Source organism: Morus notabilis, unplaced genomic scaffold (genome assembly GCF_000414095.1).
Source record: "Morus notabilis unplaced genomic scaffold, ASM41409v2 Scaffold45, whole genome shotgun sequence".
NCBI lineage: Eukaryota > Viridiplantae > Streptophyta > Magnoliopsida > Rosales > Moraceae > Morus > Morus notabilis.
The window spans coordinates 250,560-265,452 of NW_010366164.1; the positions used below are offsets into that span (position 1 = coordinate 250,560).

Here is a 14,893-nt window from a genome sequence, read left to right on the forward strand (position 1 = left end):
AATGTTAATGTTAATGTCGTTTGACGTGTGTCTTAGAGCATCTCTGAGATAGTTTTTTAAATTTTAGTTAAAATTATTTTAAAATTTATTTTAATTAATTATATTCTTTATTTTAATTAACCATAAATTATTTTAATATTTTTTTAGTTTAAAATTTAAATATTTTTTTAACTTTTATTTTATGTTAAAATTAAGAATAAAATAATAAAAAATAAATGATTAGTTATATTTTGTTAATTATATTTAGTCAGCTAAAAATATTTTAGTCAAAATAGTTAATTATTTAATTAATAGTTGAAGTAAAGAAAAATTTAAAAAAAAATTAAATTATTAACTAATTTAATTAAAAATATATTAATATGATTGGAGTTGGTGTGTAGAGAGATTAGTTAACGGAGAAGAAAGAAGTAGAAGGGTGCGTGAGAGAAACGCTTGACTTGTTGAATTTTTTTTTTCTTTTAAATTACTTGTAAAGAAGGTGTGAAAAATAGAGGGTGAAGTGGTGGTGTGGTTTCTGAGTAGTAACATGGCAACTTACAAATGTGTGTGTGTGGATGAGAGAGAGAGAGAGAGAGAGAGAGATTTGTGAGGAAAATTCGAAGGAGATTTGCTTGGATCCGCTGGAACTTGTACTAGAGTCTCGTGGGGGTGGGACACCCACTAGTGTGACTTGTCTTAAAAACTTAACAAATTTCCACGCTACTATTACTATCTTATGTAGCTCTGCGGAATATTTCCAATAATTTCGCCATGCGAAGTTATATCTTATCTTACATGGTTATTAATATGTAAAATGAGTAGATTTACATATTTTGTGTGTGAATGGGGGAAAATGTTATGGTCAATTGGTTTGGGACGGAGAACCCAAAGGTCATCCTAGGAAAGAGTTTTTAGTTTTTGAGGTCACGTTTGGTTTATGAGTTCAGAATTATAATTTATGATTCTGATTTTTGAAATTTAAATTTTTTATGAGAGAAAAACATTATAACGAACTAAAAACTATGATCTAGAACTAACCAGAACCCTCAAAACAAAGGAGCATGAGAGTTCTTTCTCGCCCCTCCTTTTATTTTTGTTTAAAAATCAACCGTAAAATTCCTTAAAAAAGCAGCCAAAAAATCCATGCCAGAAAAATTTTCATTCTAAAATTAACAAATTACATGCTTAAAAATAGTCTCAAATGACCATTAACTAAAAGGTAATTAGACCCTAAATATTGACTGAACCACTTGTGAAGACAGATGAAGCACATGAGTGAACACAAGTGTTAAGACTTAATGAGAAAAAACCCACTTGACCAAAAAAAAAAAAATTAGCGTTGCGTATTTTTCATTATTCCTTTTTATTAATTATAGGGGCCAGAAGTAAATGGAAAAGCTCGTATAAATTATATTTTTTTTCTTTAATTAATAGGTTACAATAAATAAATGAATAAAATATGTGCAATGACACAAGTAACTATCTAAAACATTATGATACGAGAGAAGAAAGAGGGTCAACAATATAAGTTAAATTAATAAATTAGATTTGTGCATTTTTCATTATTCCTTCTTATTAATTATTATTGTCATAATGAGAGATATATGTTGTTTTATTTCAAATGTCCAGGTGATTTTTCACATGAAAATTTATAGCAGCCAGAAGTAAATGGAAAATTAAGATGTCTAAAGTTTTTATAATTTTTTTTTCTTCAATTAATAGGGTGCTCACCGCAAGAGATGGCACAGAATCTAATGTGCAGGCAATAGTTTTAAGAAAAATCCTAAATAGTGCTTTAAAGCACTGATTTATAATTAGTATATGCCATTATATAACACAATTTTCTTAATTCAACATCTTTATGTTGAGATAATAAATTTTTTGTTATGAATGAATATAAAGTCTAAATTAGTTAGTCGCGGTATATGGTACATTATACTATATACTATAATAGGTGGTGGAGGTACTGTTTTTTGAATAATGTATGTTCTTTTTTGCCTTTTCTTTGCGAAATGTTTGTCTTGTCCTTTTTTCTTTTTCTCTTCTTTTGCTGGGTGCGGGCTTTTGGGAATTTCAATTGGGCTTTAGTGTGTTTGTACGATTTTGCCCTCGGCTTGATTTTTTCAGTTTATGTTGCCTTGGGCTTTTTGGTGCTAATCTGCCGAGAGAGAGAGAGAGTTATGCATGCCCAACTGGCTTCAAGTTTGGTTTTTTCTTTCTTTTTTTTTTTTGTTTTTTTGTTTTTTAGCTCTCTTCTTGCTGTCTGAATAACCGGGTCAGGTAAAACAAAGTAATGTAATCAAAATAAAGTTAAATTTCTGTATTTGTTATTTATAGTCTTATTCTCAATAATTTATATTTTTTTATTTTTTCTTTATGTTTCAATTTAAATATTTCTTACAAAGTATTCTAAATATCATTTTTCAAACATCACCTCTATACATTTTTTTAATTAATTTATTGAATTAATTATTCTCAAATGTGTTCAAAGTTTTTATTTATTTTATATTTACTTTATTAAATGATATGGGCAATTTAATAAAATTTTGATAATTAAATAAATTAATATTATTTCCCATTAGTATTAAACATTTCCTTCAAATTTCATTCAAGCAAGTAAGTTGATATCCTCACAAAATAATGAAACTTCAAACAATTAAAATTAAGTTGAATTAAAGAAAATAAGCATTTAACATAATTTAATAAAAATTATTATGAGTAATTAAATAAGACTTTCTCTATTATGAGAATAAATTTGTAACAATTTCTTTTAAACATAGCCACACAGCAAGCACGTGCCTGACTCAGGCTAGTTAGTACTATTAGAGGAACTTCACAAACTAACAATTTTTAGTTGAAAAGTTTGATCTCCTCTTATAACAGTCTCAACTCTCAAGGGACAGAAATCCATACCCCATCAGGAGGTTTGGGATATCTAGTACTTTTTAGCATATTTATTTACTATCGCTAAGTGAAAAAAAGGTGCTTTATTCACACACAAAAAATAAAAATAAATAAATAAGTGATTTTTTCCACAATGATTAAATGCTATGTTACCAAACGTCTAAACTCTCATGTGTTTGTGTGTGGAGAAAGGAGCTCTTCTTTAGTCAGCTCGTCAACCACCAAGCCTTGTGTGAAAACTAAACTCCAAATCCTAAAAGGCAAAAGCAGGTTTACTTCTCCTGTCCATTAGAAATCATCAAATGGGTCTCACTCTCACTAGACGTGTCAATTGATGCGTCTACATCTTTAACTTCATTTGAGCATATGGTACCCTTTCGACTTTGAGCTTTCTACACGCGCATTGATTGATTCCAAAATTTCACTATAATAATTCAATTTTACATAAAATATTCAACTCTTCAAAATTTTTCAGACAATAAGATAAATCTCAGCAAAAAAATACCTCCATCCAAAACCAATTAGGTAGCGTTTTTACCACATCTGAACAAACAATTCAAGCCAAGTGACAAACAGCTTCAAAACCATTCTTTTATCTTCAAAATAGCAAAGATAGAATACAAAATATTAAATGTACAAAATCTATAAAAACCTCAATACAACATCCATCTCAAAACAAACTGTGAATATATATATATATATATATATATATATATATAAATATAAAGAGGCAAGATTGCCAGAAGCAGAACCAACAACATCAATAGATCAACCATTATATGCCGAAACCAACTAACTCAAAACAAAAGAAGAAAATGAAAACCACTCTCAATTGCTCCAGAAATAAAATGAGGGAAGAAAATTGCAATTGGCAACTGAAATAAGTACCAATTACCCTCCAGAGTGGGAGACTGGAATGGTTTCAAAGCGGGCATCCTTAAATACATGTACGAACTGTTGTGGCAAAGCATGCTCACCCTGCATGAAGAGAAAACATAAGCCTTTAGCAACAAACTACTAACAAATATGATAGGAACCAAGATATAGAAGAAATTAAACTGATTTTGTATTGAAGAAGTAAAATGAAAATAATGGAATACAAGATAGTTTCAAAGCTTTCGAGAGGCTTTGATCTCTCCCTAGAGACTAAATCTCACTTCAATTTACTAAATTGCCTCCTGACTTACTATTCTAACACTCTTTTATACTAATTCTCACATCACATAAATCCAATTAACTAAACCACTAACCACTTAATATATTGATAACTAACTACTAACATAACTAGCATAATCCTATCAAAACATATCAGTTCTGTCACCTTTCTTTATCTTATTCCAAAACAGAATTATCAAAACAGCACTCTCCTTGGTGAACAGAAACATTTGTAAAGGGAATAACATTCGGCAACTACTTTTAAATGAAAGACAGTAAAAAAGCCCGTGGAGGATCAAAAGTCATCTCGGACATGATTGATGCATACTTCATGTCATGACACTGCTAAATGAAACATTCCAAAATCCAAAATTGCATTGTACCATAATCAGCCATCAAGGAAGGCACAATATTGGTTGATTGCTTTTTATACAGTCAAGTCATTGTCTTGATTAGTTGTATCATCTATTGCTGCCTGGCAGATGCTTAAATTATTAATCATGTATATACTTGTCGAAAACTAGGGATTGGAAAATTATCTGTGTATTTCCGTATATTGAATAATTACATAGCTAAGTATTTATAGAGTTTACATAGAGAGAAAATAGGAAAGAATATCTACCACAATGCCGGAAAATCAGGAATTGTTAAAACTAATTTTCCTAATTGATTTCCCGCCTAAAATACCTCTCGACACTTCCCCTCAAGCTGAGGAATGAATATCTTTCATTCCCAGCTTGGTTACAATCTCATGAAAATTAGAACCATTTAATCCTTTTGTTAAAACATCAGCCAGTTGACCTCCCGAAGGAACATAAGACATACATATGAGTCCTTCCAATTTCTCTTTGATGAAGTGTCAATCAATCTCAATATGTTTTGTCCTATCATGTTGAATAGGATTGTGAGCGATGTTGATTGCTGACTTGTTGTCACAGTAAAGCTTCATAGGTTCCTCTCACTTGACTCTCAAATCATCTAGAATAATTTTCAGCCAAAGTAGTTCACACATCCCTTGAGCAACAGCCCGAAATTCAGCTTCTGCAGATGATCTAGCCACAACATTCTGCTTTTTGCTCTTCTATGATCTTCTATCCACTATAGAACCTGCATAATCTGCATTCGTATATGCTTCTAACGTCAAAACAAAGTTCTTTTTTAACAAAATCTCTTTTCCGGGACTGCCCTTCAAGTAGTGCAGTATTCTATGTGCAGCTTGAAGGTGAGGCTCTCTCGGATCGTGCATAAATTGGCTGATCACACTCACTGAGTAGGCTCTATCAGGCTGAGTGTGTGTGAGATATATGAGTCTCCCAACTAGCCTTTGATACATTCCCTTGTCCACTGGTGGTTCCTCTCTTGCTTCACTTATTTTCTGGTTTGAGTCCATAGGAGTGGCAGCCGGTTTACAATCAGCCTTTCCAATTTCTATTAAAAGATCAGTCACATACTTCCGTTGGGATACAAAGATGCCTTGTCTAGAGTATGCTACCTCAATCCTAAGGAAATACTTCAATTTCCCAAGTTCCTTTGGGTGCGTTTGGAATTGGTTCCAAAACGTTTTTATTTTTTGTATGAAAATGAAAACGAAAACGTTTTTATTTTCATTTTGGAATCATTTCTGAAAATGTGTTTAGTAGTTTTATTTCGAGATTGTTTTCAGTTTAAAAAAACTGAAATTGTGTTTGGTGGTTTAATTTTTAAAAACATGTAATAATATTTAAATTAAAATTTGATTTTAGTTTTAAAAATTGTGTTTGTTCTATTTTGTTCTAATATACTTGCATCTTTGTCCTGGTGTCTATTATCTGCAAAAGTTCCTCCTCATCTTTTTTCCATTTCAAAAAAAAAAAAAAAAGAAAAGGCAGTTCCTTGTCGTCCGTTGTCTAGTACTCTGTTAATTCCTACTATCATTCATCAAACAAACAGGCAAAAAATCACGAAGCAACAACAATCAGAGCTTATGCATATAAGCAACATACATAGAAATTGACAAAACATCCATAGCCACTTGCAAAGCAAAATCAACCCAGTCCCAATCAACAATTTAAAAGCAAAGCAAAGCGATAATAATTAAAAAGAAAAAAGAAATCAAAAATCAGCTGACGGCGGGAGGTGATTCCACGGGAGAAGAAGAAGAAGAAGGGATAGAATCGGAAGAAGAGTCGTCGGAACCGGCGAGAACCGGTTCACCGCCGCCGGCGGGAGAGGAGCGTAGACGGTGGGCTTTCGCCAGATGTCCCAGGCTTGCGTCTTCTTCGGCCGAGTCTTCATGCGGTGGGCCGTCGCCTTCTTGTTGGGCCAAGACGAGCACTCTATCACTGCCGGCCTCGTGCTCAGCATCGCCGTTGAAGGTGCAGGAACCCCCCCACGCCGAACCCAGCATCACTCGTCTTCGTTTATCAAGTTTTTTCCCCTTTTTTTATGAGAGAGAGAAGAGGGCAGTCAGAGAAGAGAGAGAAGAATGAAGAAAATGAAAAGGAAAATGAAAAACGGATTTAATTCGTTTTCAGAATTTCACAAAACGACAAAAACGGTTTTGTTTTTGTTTTTTAAAAAAACTTGCGCCAAACGCGTTTTCAATTTTTTGCTTCGAAAAACGTGAAAAATGGGATTGAAAACGGAAACAAACAAGGCCTTTATCTCAAATTCCTGAATCAGTCTTCTCTTCAAGTCATCTTTCTCCTTCTCATCATTCCCCGTTACGATAATATCATCAACATACACAATCAAGGCAGTCACTCCCCCTGAGGCCGAATGTTTGAAGAACGTGTGATCACCTTAACTTTGCCTATAACCCGAATCTTTCATTACCTTAGCAAATCTACCAAACCATGCTCTAGGGGACTGTTTTAGCCCATATAGAGCCTTTTTAAGCTTGCAGACTTTGTCACTGGTTTTATTCCCCTCAAACCCTGGCGGGATGCTCATATATATCTCCTCATCCAAGTCTCCATGGAGAAAGGCATTTTTCACATCATATTGTAGCAATGGCCAGTCAAAATGGGCTGCTAACGACACTAAAGTCCTCACGGTATTCATTTTTGCCACCGAAGCGAATGTCTCCTGATAATCCACCCCATAAATCTGAGTGTACCCTTTCGCAACTAACCTTGCTTTATATATCTCAAGAGATCCATCAGCCTTATACTTTAATGCAAATACCCATTTGCAATCAACTATGTTCTTTCCTTTTGGTCTCTCAACTATCTCCCATGTTTGATTCTTTTCCAGAGCCTCTAATTCCTCTCTCATAGCATTCCTCCACTCCTCCTTCAATAATGCCTCAGAAAGTGTATTTGGTGTGGAGATTGCGTTTAGGCTAGCTATAAACCTCTGGTGGGATGATGACAGGCGTTTAGGTGAGACATAAGGGGAAAGAGGACATAGTGGCCTCTTGGAGCATTCTCGGGATTTTTTCCTGATGGCAATGGGCAAATGAGTCATCGGCTGAAGCTTCAACTGTCTCAGTGTCTAGGAGTGAATCTGTACTCACCATGCCTTTATTCTCAGGACTCGGGTTGATCTCTGGGACTAGTGTTAGGTTTGGGGCTTTTGCCCTTCTCGTATACACTTGAGAAAATCTTGGATGAACCTCAGTAACTTGACTGGACGCAAGCTCTTGGGGTTGACAAGTAGGGTCGGTTTCTGTGTTGGGAGACTCGGGCTCTTGGGAAGGACTTGGTCGAGTGACCGGAGTGATGACTAAAGGAGAATGAGAGGTAGACAGAAGATCAAGTGGTTCAAAAGACTCAAACGACTCAGACCAAGTACCATCTTCACGATTAGTTGTCTCCCCCTGAAGATGGGACTTAGGGAAATAAGATTTGTTTTCAAAGAAGGTAACATCAGCTGAGATATAGAATTTTCTTGATGGAGGATGATAGCATTTGTACCCCTTTTGTGTGGATGAATAGCCAACAAAAATACATTTGGTTGCACGGGGGTCTAACTTCCCTCTGTTTGGGCGGTGGACATGTACAAAGGCTGTGCATCCAAATATCTAGGTATAAGGCCATTTGAGGTTCTAAAGTGAGGGTAGTGGGCATTAAGAATTTCCATAGGACTCTTGTTGTCAAGTACACGTGAGGGTAGTCTATTTATCATGTGCGTGGCTGTTAAGACGACTTCCCCCCAGTAGGATTTAGGCGTGTTCCCATGAAACAACAAGGCTCTAGTGACATTTAATAGGTGCCCATTTTTCCTCTCAGCTATCCCATTCTGTTGGGGTGTATCCACACAAGAAGAAGTGTGAATAATTCCTTCTTTTTGAAAATAGAGTGATAAAACTTGGTTGAAATAATCCCTAGCATTGTCTTACTTAAAGGTTTTTATTTTCACCCTAAATTGGTTTTGGATCATGGAGTGGAAGCTGGGAATAATATTACTGACATCATATTTTTGTTTAAGTAAAAACAGCCAGGTTACACGCGTGCAATTATCAATTAATGAGACAAACCAAGGAGCCCCTGATACATTAGGAATAGTAGATGGACCCCAAATATCACTATGGATCAATTGAACAGGAAAAACGCTTCTTTTATTACTGATAGGAAAAGGAACACTAGTATGTTTTGCTAGTTCACAAACATCACATTGAAACTCAGAAACATCAATTCCTATGAACAATTGTGGAAACATAATTTGTAGGACTCTAAAGGACGGGTGACCAAGACGATAATGGTGAAGCCAAATGGCATCTTTATTGGAAGAACTGAGAAGAGACACATGCAAGTTACTGGCGATTTTCTTTGAAATTTCAGGTGGTAGAGACCATTTCTTTCCTTAGCAAGTCCAATTTTCCTCCCCGAGGCCTGAACCTAAAGAACACAATGGGACAAGAAAAATATTGCACAACACTTAAGATCAGTTGTAAGTTTTTGAATAGAAATAAGATTAGCTGATAACTTTAGCACATGCAAGACATTTTTAAGGACCACGGATTGATTAATATAAACATCTCCTAAACCTGCCACTGTAGCTAATTCTCCATTTGCAACGATAATCTTCCTATTACTCGGACAAGGAGTATATGTACAGAAAAAATGTGAGGAGTGTGTCATGTGGTCCGTGGCTCCGGAATCTAATATCCAAGAATCATCAAAAAATTTTCCAGAAGCGTGCAAAGCATAAGAAATCAATAGGTTACTTGAGAGAACTAAGGAACTAGCTCCGGATGGTTTTTCAAGAGAACTCAATAGACTCCGTAATTTTTCAATCTCATCCCTTTTGAACCCTATCTCATCTCCCTTAAATCCCTTGCTGTCCGGTCCTTCTTCAGACTTTGATTGCTCCGTGAGATGAGCTTGGGGCCTTTGTTGTCTTCCATGTGTTCCCCACTCACTGCAGTGCTTAGAGGTTTGCCATTCAACTTCCAGCAATTTTCCTTGGTATGCCTCGACTTCTTGCAGTAGGTGCACCACAAATTATCTTGATTTTCCCTTCTCTGGTTCTCCCTTCCTGAATTCCTTGGCTGGTCATCCTTATTCTTCTCTTGATGTTCCGATTTAGTCACCAGAGCAGACCCTTCCATACCACTCGGTTTTTCTAGCATCACATTCCTTTGGCTCTCCTCTCCACGAATAATTGAGATGGTCTCTTCCAGTGAAGGAACATCCTCCTTACTGAGTATTTGTAACCGAACTTGATCAAATTCAAAACTTAAACCAGCCAAAAAATCATACACTCTGTCACCTTCAATGTATTTCTTGAGAATTGCTGCATCCTCCGGGCATTTCATCTCGAACACTCGATAGTGATCCAATTCCTGCCACATGATCTGCAAAAAATTGGCACACTCTGTGACAGTCATGTCTCCTTGCTTCATTCCATTTGGTCTTAATCTTTATCTCATACACCTGGGCTGCATCACGTGCCTTTGAATAGGTACGTTGAATGTAATCCCATATCCCCTTCGCACTAGCCAGAAACATACAAGTATCACTAATGGCTGGTTCCATTGAATCCCACAGCCATGACATAATCATTGAATCCTCCTCATCCCATGCCACAAATCCGGGGTCTGTTTTTGCTGGTCTAGTCCCAAGCAGATGGCTGATTTTTCCCTTTCCTTTGAGGTACATGCGAACGACTTGTGACCACTTGAGATAGTTTCTCCCATTGAGTCGATAAGAGGCTCTAATATTCTGCAAGTCTCCGGTTTTCTGGGCAGGAGAAACATCCTCAGTAGTCAAGGAAGTGCTGGTGGCCTTGGAATCGGACATGATTGAATGAAGGGGAAGAAAAATAGATTTCAAGGAGAGGAAGAGAAGAAAAAAAAATAGGATGATGCTGTGATGACTGGCAGCAATGAAGGCTGCTTGGCAGCGTGGATGAACGGCAGCAATAAAGGCTACTTAGCGGCGTGAAATCCCAGAGAGTCGCCCTAGGGCTCTGATACCATGTCGAAAACTAGGGATTGGAAAATTATCTGTGTATTTCCGTATATTGAATAATTACATGGCTAAGTATTTATAGAGTTTACATAGAGAGAAAATAAGAAAGAATATCTACCACAATCCCGGAAAATCAGGAATTGCTAAAACTAATTTTCCTAATTGATTTCCTGCCTAAAATACCTCTCGACAATACTAGCTGTGCTGTTTACAATTTTGACCAATATGCTTTCCAGTTTTTCCGGTTTTATTCAGTCACAAAACTGCTGAAATTTTATACACACAACTAGACATCATTGACAAAGGAGATGCTATTAATCATTGTACATTCTTTTCGAAAGCCAAGACCCTTGCCATTTTCTCACAAAGGGAAAATTTAGATGAAATACGGACATGAGATTTAAAGTCATTTCCCCATTTTCTCTTCCTAACTTTCAGCTTACTTAAAAATATATACAGTGGCACCAACTAGTTGCTTAGTTTTTCATCCTTGGTCACCATATCTCGTCTAGTGACATTCTCTAGCCTTTCAATAAAGTTAAACTTAATGAACTTAATATTGCATGCAAATTATATATAAATGCCAACTCGACCAAACCATTACTCAGATGAAATCAATAGTGATTATAAATTAATAATAAGGATAACTTTGGCTCTTTAAACTCAAAGAAGGTTATGCATGCCCATTAAATATATAAGATGATGAAAATATCAAATCCTTATACCACAAAAAATAAAAATCACGGAAACATACCCAATCACTATCTGGCCCAGAACCAGGCACCAACACGTTAATCTCACTTGACTTAGCAGTTGTTATTGATGCCTCAAGAGAGTCTTTGCTTAAATATAATTGGCAGCCCGCCGTATTATCAACCGAAATTGTTGGAGCTGAACCCTAAAAACCACAAAACAGATTATTGCATATAATAGAAATACATGTCAATCCATTAAACTCTTTTTTTTTAGTCTCCAATCCATTTTTTTTTTTTTTTTTTAGTCTCCAATCCATTTTTTTTTTTTTTTTGAAGTCTCCAATCCATTAAACTTGGTAAATTATGGAAGATTTGAATTGGTAAATTATGGAAGATTTGAATTGGTAAATAGAATCATGAAGCACATTCATGGGAAAAACAGATACCTGGCATTGCACCTCAACCCCATTGCAATTTACAATCTCAAAAGCAGCCACAACATCCTGTATATACAAGTGAAGAACCTTGATGAACCTCGAAAATCAAACACCTGTTGCTTGAACTAATTACAACATACTCACCGTAAATACAACTCCCATCTTGGTACACTTATCAACAGTAATGTTATTGACTTTCCCTGCACATTGTTAGATAATGATAATTAACATGGCTATTTATAAAGTACCTACTGCACATGCATGCACGCTATGCGCTATAACTTTAATTTATTAACTAAAAGGAAATACACTTTTGAAAAACAAGAGTTACCTTGAACCTGCAAAACAGACTCTTTGCATCCAAATATATAGACAGATTGTTTTGCATCACAGTCATCAATCACCAAGTTTTTCCTTCCAATTTGATTCTCAACAACCCACCTGCAAAGAGGTGCATGAAGAGACCATTTCAATTGCATATCACATACTGGCATAACGGCATTATGTCATTGACTCATTATCCCTATACAAATCTAAACATAACATAGAAATGATGATACTCACTTACGGCCCATTTGAAGCTCCAGTTTTGGAGGACCTGCCTTGGAAAAGGAGGGTGAACTGGTACGAGTTTCCTTTTCACTGGCACCAACAAAACTAGTTCTATCGGTGCGATTCTTTGTCTTCATATCATCCGTAACCTTTCTTAAACCTAGGAAGAAAGGAAAAATAAATAGCAATCAGGCCTATATGCTTCTACAGCAAACAAATAAACAAATCCACAAGCAAAAAACGATTCACAAGAAGGAAACCTACCAGCAGCCACAGGCTTCCCAGAATTAATTTCTTGGAAAACAGCAGACATCCCCTGTTTGGGACCTGATGACGATGCTTGGGAAGATTCAGAAGCGAAAAGAGAAGCTGGTGGAGGAGGTGGAGGGGCAGGGGCTTTTGGTGTCGGAGCTTTTGTTGGAGCAGCAGTGACTGCTTTACCAGTGGCACTCCAAACTGGACCCAAGGGATAGTGACTCTTAACATAGTCTCTCAGACCAGGCAAATAAAGCTCCTTCAGGGCTTTGGCCCACTCTACATGGTTTGGGTCTTTGCTTTTGTACTGTACCAGAATCTGAGTTTATAAATGCCAAGTGTCAGAACCTACCCCAAAATCATTGTTCTTGATAAATCACTAAATATGCAATAGAGATTCTATGTGCAGGAACTACTAGAAATTGCTTGTGCCTTTCCCTATTCCTTGAAAGATCAGGAGGCTCTTTTTCTATTCACAGTCTGTCAGGCATTAAAACAGATCAACTTGAGGCATAGTTTCAGCTCAGTCAAGAAAAATATGTGAAAAAACTAACAAGGATGCATGGAAAAAAGAATCATTTGTGTCTTTGATGCTGAACAGAAGATACCTTTTGAGGCATAGGAAAACCTTGTGAAGGAAATAGTCTCAAATTTAGACGACTCTTCAAATGGACAGAAAACTCATCTTTTAAATTGGTCTCAGATTTTGTATGCACACTATCTATTGATTGTTGTACAGAGTCTACATGGGGGAAAGCATAAGAGTGGCATTTCTAATGAAATCTTCCCACTGATTAAAAATACATAATAAATAAAAATCACTATTATCAGCGACCCTGATTGTATGCTGCAAGGAAATAAAGTGTGCAGCTAACCAGCATGTAATTTTTGAACCATGCATTAGCAAATATTGAAACATTAGCTTCAGAGTAATTGAACATATCAGATCATCCTACAAGTTTCCACATCTTGCTTTCCTTTGCAGCGAAAGAATATTCACAAACAAAACATATAGCTTCTTATGGCATTAGCAGCTTAAGAGTACCTTGTTGTTGTAAAATTCAGCCATCTGCCAACTCTCTTCCACATGTGCAATAGGCATACTCATTCCTTCAAAAGGGGAACACATATTAGAGAAATTGAATCATCCATTCTCTTTTAATTGTTCCCTCTCTCAAGATAGAAAAGCGCCTATACATTTTGCTCATTGCTTACCACAATCTTTTCCCGTATACGCAATCCATGCTAAAGCTGAAAGACTATCAGCTGCAGCCTTCAAGTGGTTAAAGATATCAGATCGCCTTCCTTCTGTCAATGCATTTGCTTTCGTGATTACTTCATTCAACGGCTTGAGAAATTCGGCCAGTCCTGCAAGGTCTGGTTTCTGCACAATAGCAGCAAAACTAATTTAACATCGATATAATCCATTACCAAAAAACGACACCATATCCCAATAAATCTAAGCAGCTAATACCCCATACCAGAACCTCTCCTTTCTCCTACTTGAAATCTCATTTCCATTTTTCTTAAATAAATCTTGTTAATTATCTCAAAATTAGCAGTATCAAACACACACAGATGAGTTTTCAATGGACATTTCACATCAAATTTTTATATTTGATGATCCAATCTCACCGGTTGCCACAAGTTATTCACATACATATAAATATATATATATATATATGGTAGGGAAACCGGTCATATTTATGAATTCATTGATCAAACATCCTTTTAAGTATTCGATATTAAAACCAAACAAATTCTAATAATAATTCTACCATTTCCAAGGCTAACCAAAAAAAAAATACAAAATTGGGCCACATTACCACCAAATAACCAACAATTTCATCCAATACCTCCAAATCAGAACTTCAATTCACAACCTTTCAACGAAAAGGAAACCCTAAAACAGAAAAGCGTTTGGAATCACCAACCAACCTGTGTTTGCTTAACCTTGACGAGAAGCTCCCTGAGAACAGCGAAAGCATCCTGGAGAATCTTGGTGACCTCAGAAACTTGTCCCCCAATCTTCTCCGCCGCAGCGGAAACCCTAGACAAGTACTGCCCCGTCAGATCGTCGAAGGCCAGAATCGAGTGATCCACCGGCGCGGCATTATCACCGCCGCTCTCCGACGAACCTCCGGCCCTGAAGCCTCCCGCCGAGAGCGCCTCCAAGCGCGCCACCGCCGATTCCAATCTCTGTATCAGCTTTTCCTCCATTGCTCAAAACTCAATCTCAGATCTGATAGCCAGTGGCTGTTGGTTAATTATCTGCGAGCCTTTTTCTCTTGGCTTTGTTTATTTTTTTTTTATTTTTTTTTTTATTTTTGACGCCGAAAGGAGAAAATGGAATTTTGATTTGGCGGGTCTAGAATGGATGGATCTGATCTGATGAAGATTTGCCTTTACGCGGGTGTTCTGACGGAGTGTTTTTAATCAAGTTTCTTGACACGTGGCATGAGGAGAAGGAATCTTGGTGCTGTTTATCTGCGCTGCGGAGCACCTGTAAAAAGAAAAAAGA

General features: G+C 36.4%; 1 protein-coding gene across 1 annotated transcript; it reads right to left on the bottom strand.

Moving 5' to 3' along the window:
• Nucleotides 1-3,619: 3,619 nt before the first annotated feature.
• LOC21410051 (cyclase-associated protein 1) lies at nucleotides 3,620-14,893 on the bottom strand. The gene is made up of 10 exons (XM_024173210.1): nucleotides 14,311-14,893; nucleotides 13,588-13,756; nucleotides 13,418-13,482; nucleotides 12,382-12,691; nucleotides 12,130-12,277; nucleotides 11,897-12,006; nucleotides 11,710-11,765; nucleotides 11,575-11,631; nucleotides 11,188-11,331; nucleotides 3,620-3,861 (listed from the first exon to the last, which is right to left on the bottom strand). The coding sequence occupies exons 1-10, from the start codon at nucleotides 14,590-14,592 to the stop codon at nucleotides 3,775-3,777; spliced, it is 1,428 nt and encodes a 475-aa protein (XP_024028978.1). The 5' UTR covers nucleotides 14,593-14,893; the 3' UTR covers nucleotides 3,620-3,774.

Excerpts from the sequence above, each read along its gene's own strand:
- LOC21410051 (XM_024173210.1), bottom strand. The coding sequence starts at position 14,592 with ATGGAGGAAAAGCTGATACAGAGATTGGAATCGGCGGTGGCGCGCTTG. Across the intron at positions 11,766-11,896 it reads GTCTGTTTTGCAGGTTCAAG|GGAAAGTCAATAACATTACT; the intron begins GTAACTCTTGTT and ends AACAATGTGCAG. Across the intron at positions 3,862-11,187 it reads CTGGGCCAGATAGTGATTGG|GGTGAGCATGCTTTGCCACA; the intron begins GTATGTTTCCGT and ends CTCTTCATGCAG.